This window comes from Anabrus simplex, chromosome 5, assembly GCF_040414725.1.
Source record: "Anabrus simplex isolate iqAnaSimp1 chromosome 5, ASM4041472v1, whole genome shotgun sequence".
NCBI classification, from domain to species: domain Eukaryota; kingdom Metazoa; phylum Arthropoda; class Insecta; order Orthoptera; family Tettigoniidae; genus Anabrus; species Anabrus simplex.
The window spans coordinates 438,232,229-438,239,560 of record NC_090269.1 but is presented as its reverse complement, the minus strand read 5'-3'; the positions used below and the strand labels follow the sequence as shown (position 1 = coordinate 438,239,560).

General features: G+C 34.5%; 1 protein-coding gene across 1 annotated transcript in view; it reads left to right on the top strand.

Annotated features, from left to right (window-relative positions):
- The first annotated feature begins 633 nt into the window (after positions 1-633).
- The window catches only part of LOC136874212 (dynein axonemal heavy chain 10), a 350,423-nt gene continuing 343,724 nt past the window's right edge, over positions 634-7,332 (top strand). Inside the window, exon 1 of the mRNA XM_067147852.2 lies at positions 634-758. Coding sequence (XP_067003953.2) covers positions 652-758 — 107 coding nt within the window. The 5' untranslated portion in view covers positions 634-651. The remainder of the gene's footprint in view (positions 759-7,332) is intronic.

Genomic DNA, 7,332 nt, shown 5'->3' with positions numbered 1-7,332 from the left:
TCAGTTATTTTGATTTGTGTCCAGGTGTGCAAATTTTGAGTGTAACATGAGCAAATTACTTTCACAAGAGTGAAACTACATTTTGTAAACTCATAAAGGAGTAAATATGTAGTGCAAAACAAACAAAAAATTTGTTGGAAGGTGATTTTTACACATTTTATATACCTTCCAGAGGACCGCAACCAAAGCTGTGAAACATTTTTTCTGCAGTAGTTTGGTGCCAATAATAGGCTCAGTTATCCTAATTTTTGAAACATCTATTTATGCCTACATTTCTGTATGCAGATCTATGTATGTATGTATGTTATATGTGACAAGTTGTCATTATATCTATTACTCTGTTTTCCACCCAGGTTTAACAGTTTGTGAGGTGCACCTCAGCTCAACTGACAATATTGAATATCTGAGAAGTGAACTGGCTAAACACTTTACGAACATAGGAGTTAATAATGTTCCCTGTATTTTCCTGTTCACAACTGAGCACATACTTCAGGAAGGTAAATATACGTACCTCAAAAAGTTTAATTAGTTTATTAAATAAACTCTCCTCATGGCTACAGTAGCTTGTTGTTTGTGATAAAACCCTCAGTCATGTGATATTTCCTATTTGGTTTCACTTTGCTTGCAGGGTTCTTGGATTACATAAATGGTATGCTAGTAGCTGGAGTAGTGCCATCTATATTTGTTGAAAGTGATAGAGCTGAAATTTTCAAGCTTCTACGATCTTCCAGCTTCAAAAGTGGCTACGGTGGTGACTGGTAAGCACAGAAATTTTAATTTTGATTCTAGAATATTGTAACGTTTCTTTGCCCTGATCATATGAAGAATGAGGTATTACGACATCAATATTTGCCATACACAGTAATAAAATGACGAAGATTATAAAGTTAAGCAATACATCTGAAGAACGTACGGACATATAGGATTAAATAGGCTGTGATTACGTTATAATAAAAATACTGACACATAGAATAAAAAGAAGTCGTGAATGTGTCGAAAAGTATACCGACTTAACGAATCAAATAAGCCATGGTCAGGAAGTAAGACATTCAGACTTATAGAATCCATACGGCCGTGATTAAGGAAAAATGCAGAATGTTGTAAGTTGTCAAAATGGCAAAGTGAACAATCACAATTACGTTGAGCATCGAAACAAAATTATTCACGCAAAAATTCGTCACATAAAGAAGGAGGAATTTTCTATGGAGCAATATGTGAAGGATAATTAGAACATCGAGAGATATTATAAAGATATTACGCTAATCTACAACTTAATATCAAGATTAATGAGGAGGAAAACTTAAAGAAAAGAGAAGAGTAAATAAATTTTTGGAGACCGAAGCTCAAACCGAAAGTTGACGCGAGTTACCTAATGAAAATAAGATATCGCCAACTCAAAACATATTTACGAAAGGCTAGAAGTTAACTAGAGTACCATTACAAAGCTTATAACTGAAAATTGACATTGAATTTTGGTAGAATAACCTGTTTAAAATTATAATTGAGATACAGGAGAATTTCTTGAAAAACTGAATTGTGATACTAATGATGGTGTTGAATATGTTTTTATCACATACAATCAACGGTTCGACATGAATAACTAAATTGGAAATGAGGCTGACATCTGATGGATACCACACCAGCTGATTCTACAAGTCAGTAACTGGTTGCCACTGCCCATATGTGACGCAGCTAACACCTGGAGCCGGCCAGCGATCCAAAGATGACCGAATTGGAATATAGCCCAGTCCAGTAACGCCAGCAGATTAAAGCTAAGTTCCAAGCAGTTTTATTTATTCAAAGTAATCATAAATTTAAGATGTACGTAGAGGTTAGAAATGTGATTTTCGTGAAGGTCGTAATTTATATCTTCGAGATTTGATTTCAATATGCAGTGTCTTCACAAAGAAATTATCATAATTGCTTGAAAACCATGGATGTAGGTAGTCTTCCATTACGTAAACTAATATCCTTATGTAGTGTTGCTTATAGTCAAATGCGAAGAGACTGAAAAACAATGTTTCGACGATTACCAAAGAAAAGTGGAATGCATAATGTGATATAATCTAACTGTAATGTGGAGTGGAGTTAGATGTTTTCGTTGGTTATTAAGACTTGGTTATCGCCGGTACGTGACTACATATAAGTAAATATGAACCTGATTTGTTCATACATGTATTTCTTTTTCAGCAAAGAGTGATTATGTGTATTTGAGTAGAAATTTAACGCATTAATGCATCGTTGTAATCTATCTTGTAGTCTATCAGTTTCATGTCCGTATTGATACTTGGTATCTACAATCACAAAGAATGGGTACCGTCCATCTAATCAATACTTTATTATATCTTGTTACTAAGCAGTACCGGTTTCGGCCTTCACAGAGGTCATCCTCAGCTGGTCATAAGATCTAAAGTTAACATATAATCTTAAAACGCTACTAAATCTAATGAAGCATATCACATGTTGTGAGTGATAATATTAAAATATACAATGATATGACATGTCTTCTGGTTTAAAAACAAGCGTCAATATTCTATGACATGTATGTGTTACATAAAATTCTAGTGTACTGTTCGTGAGTAGTAGAGAATTTGGTGAAATACAATTTCAACAAGTAAGATGTTTATGGCATTCTTGAGTTACACTTTGAAGTTCAGTTCGTATTGGTGAATCATTGTATACATTCATTGGTATGTTTATACTAAACATTCTGGAACATTCTATGATATTGTAACGAGTTGGCGGGTTAGTATGATCAATTAACACAAGACTGGTAGCTTCAATTTCATAGATTTATTAACTACGCACTAAACTATACAAGACTGCACACAACTGTTGCTCATAACACAAACTTACACAGTTCGTGCGCTCTCTCTCTCTTCGTTTCTCACTTGTGCTCACACTACACTGTTTTACACTTGCACACACGGTCCCGCATCGCACGGCTGCACGTTCTCTTCCTCGCCGACAGTCCGCACTGTAGCACACTAGTCTGATAATCACGACTGAGCCACACCGACTTCTAACTCGGCCGAACCTTTCACTCCTGCAGGCCAGTCGTTCCTCTCTTTTATACCTGCGCTGGCTCTTCTAGAATCGTCCGGATGCTGGATGAATCCAGAGACATCACGAGATGGAACACTCCAGATTAGTCGCGGAGTCATCTCCATACTTCTTGGCTATGGACCGCGAGCGGAAGTGAGTGGGGGCTGGCCTAGCTGCTAGTGATTGGCGCAGCTGAAGCATAAGGGGTGGGTCTTTACGGTGCCGGGCCGGGCCCACTGCCAGTTGACATGGCGGACGCTAGGACCTTTGCAATATGGGTGTAATAAAATGTATCAAATAATACACTAAAATACGATAAAATGTTCACAGTATTCTTGCGGTACGCTTTGGAATTATATTAATTTTGTACATTCATAGGCATTTTTGTACCAAGCATTTTAGAATATTCAACTATGTATATTGTTTTTCTTTTAAGTTCATATGATTAAGGATGTTGGACGATGAACATCAAAATATTATGGTATGTCATTAGTTTTCTTGGTACTAATCTCGTTAACAGATATTGAGTAGGTGCAGATGCTCCTTCTTTGTAGTTTTGTTGTTGGACATTCAATAATATAATCCTGTGACTGGTCGAATGTGTACAGTTAGGGAGGACGTCGTGTACCTGTACCTACTCAATATCTTTTAACGAGATTAGTACCAAGAAAACTAATGACATACCATAATATTTTGATGTTCATCATCCAACATCCTTAATCATATGAACTTAAAAGAAAAACAATATACATAGTTGAATATTCAAAAATGCTTGGTACAAACATGCCTGTGAATGTACAAAATTAATATAATTCCAAAGCGTACCGCAAGAATACTGTGAACATTTTATCGTACTTTAATGTATTATTTGATGAATTTTATTACATCCATATCATAGAATGTTCCAGAATGTTTAGTATAATCATACCAATGAACGTATACAACGATTCACCAATACGAACTGAACTTCAAAGTGTAACTCAAGAATGCCATAAACATCTTACTTGTTGAAATTGTATTTCACCAAAACGAACAGTACACTAGAATTTTATGTAACACATACATGTCATAGAATATTGACGCTTGTTTTTAAACCAGAAGACACGTCATATCATTGTATATTTTAATATCACTCACAACATGTGACATGCTTCATTAGATTTAGTAGCGTTTTAAGATTATATGTTAAGTTAACTTTAGATCTTATGATCAGCTGAGGATGATCTCTGTGAAGATCGAAACCGGTACTGCTTAGTAACAAGATATAAAAAGTATTGATATGTTTATATGTGTAATTAAGAGTTTATACGTCATAATGATGAGATTTTAAGTATAAATACTCTGAGGGATATACTTGTTGATATGAATAATGCAAAGTTATAATGTTTATGGTTGGAATATGGAGAGAAATATACATTTGTGATTTATTGGTAGTAATTACATGACGTGATACTAACCATTGATTATAATTGACGTGTTCGTGGCAGGATTTTTATAGCGGCATAGGATGTTTTTGGGTTCATAGGATATTCATACGGTGAAATACGTTACAAAATCCGTAGGCTGATAACCATATACAGTCATCAAAATAAAATCTCCAAATAATAAATATTAAGGTGTAAACCTGAATTCTTCTAGGAGGATTTCACATGTCGTCATGAGTATTGTTTAGTATTTGTTGTTGAAGCTATGATTTGATGGAAGGAAGCATCTTCTTAATTTAAATCTCTGCCATTGACAAGTAAAATATTGTCACCACTTATATTCTCTAGAATTCCATGAAATAGTAATTGAACTTAGATGCGATCGTGAATCTTGATAGATGTAAGACCTGATAGGATAATGGTTCTAATTTATTATTAGGCGATACCCACATTTACTTCTTAGGAAATAATATGGATGTATTTATCCAGTAACATGGTGAAACTTATTGATATTTTTTTGCATCAGAATATATTTAAAAATAGCCATTTAAAGCTTTAGTATTTGGAACTTTGCTTTCTCTGCTAGTGTTACAATTTAAACACAGTCAAAGAAGAATGAGAAGATTAATGACTTACGTAAAGAAGAATAAGCATTTTTGATCAAACAGAATTTTGATTTTAACCACTTTTAATTTATTTACTTATGATTTTATTCACATTTTAACTTTCTTGATACTTTAATTTCATGAATATCCAGCAAGATTGCTACCTAATGAGATTGATTATTATGACTTATATGTCTTTGTTAACTTTTCTTTGTTTTTATGTTGTGAAAACCATAATTCTTTAACAAAAGAATGTTTTAAGCTCAATCAAAGACTTTATTGTTTTATCTTTTGAATGAAGAGACGTTGAATGTAATTAAATATTTAATCAATATATTAATTCATTCAAAAGCAATTCATGATCATGAATAAATCGAGAATTTAAACATGTAAATTATTATTATTGCAATTTATTTTCGTTATTGTAGTAGATCAGCTCACATTGAATTCTTGCAGGATTATTTTTTGGTTGAATGAGTTTGGTTGATGATTTTTATTGATATTCAAGGAAGGATGGAATTGCTGGTAAATTATATGAAAGGATATGCGGGTTCCCAGTCGATCTCACGTAAAAATACTTTATTGATGCACATTAGTTACCCCTGAGAGGTATCGTGTGGCAAATTGGAGAATATTTTGTCGTTTACAGTGAAACGTGGAAGGGAGATAATTACTTTAATCGGAACTTGCACAGGCGTAATGAATTTATTATTCACTGATTAATGGAGATAAACGTAGCTGCCGATACTTGGCATCATTTTTAATGCATGATCCTTTCAGTTGATTTCAATACGTGATGTAGTCTGAAGAGGGGAAACAGCCGGTGCAATACATGGGTCGCCCGTCATGGCACAAGAAAGTGGTTCCCCGAAGGATGGTGCATTAAATTGGCACCCAACAGTGGAGCAAGACTGAGGAAGCCCAGTATTATTAAAAAATTAAATGATGACCACAACATTAAAATAGCGTTTACTCTTGAAGGGAAAACTTAGGGTGCCTAGCCTAAACATTAAGTTGACGTCCACCGTTGGAGCAAGACTGTGGATGCCTAGCCTAAGCATTAAATCGAAAGCCCAAATATGTTGGAACAAAACTGAGAACGTGCAGCTTAATTACAAGATGACTGTTGGGTACATTGAATTTGCGCTTGATAATGCGACAAGATTGAGGATACTTGGCATGGGAGTAATTTATTTTAAAAAATTATGATGAAGGATACCTATAAAAATAATAACCAGCATTGAGGCAGAGAAGAAATGATTATCTGAGATTGGATACTTATGGAAGAAACCAAAAAGAAGAAGAAGAAGTTGAGAGTTAGGCAAGAAGGCATATGGATGTGAAAGAGAAGCTGAGGAAGAAATGGATAATAATAATAATAATGACTAAAAACTGCAATAATAATTTAAATAATTAATAGGTTAAGATAATTTAAATATTAATTTAGATCATCATATCATATTATGTTGAGATAGAAATAGTTAATAGGTTGATAATCTTAAAATATCAAAAATGCTTATTTTGAATTTCTTGAATGACTGGGATAGTAGAAGATCTGGTTATTGGGGGAAGTCAGATTGTCAGTCACATATTGATTGAAAAATTGATATAATTTTTGTGATTATAAGTTATAAACTACTAGAGAAATAGAAACTTTAGTGAAGTTGAATAATAAGAAACATTAAGATGACAAGTATAAATCAGCTCCGTTCGCAATTCGAGGAATATCACAAGGAGCAGGGAGAGAAATCACAGGAAAAGGATGAGGAGGTAAACAGAATAATTGAGGACGTAGAAAAGACAAAAGGAGAACAGGAAGAGAGATTTAAGGTAAAGGATGAGGAGATATATAAGATAACCGAAAAGTTATAAACAAGACGAAAGAAGAACAGAAGGGAATAGTAGAAATATTGAAAGAAGTGATGAGGAAAATGGAAGAGGCAAAGAAGCAGTTGGAAGAGATATTTGGAAAACTTCGAGAAGAATACCAACAGTAACAAGAAGAATACGAGAAAAGACAGGAGGAATACCAACGGAAACAAGAAGGGCATCGAAGCTAAATGGAATTAATGAGTAGAATGGAGTAGGGGCACCGGGCGAGTTGGCCGTGCGCGTAGAGGCGCGCGACTGTCAGCTTGCATCCGGGAGATAGTAGGTTCGAATCCCATTATCGGCAGCCTTGAAAATGGTTTTCCGTGGTTCCCATTTTCACACGAGGCAAATGCTGGGGCTGTACCTTAATTAAGGCTACGGGCGCT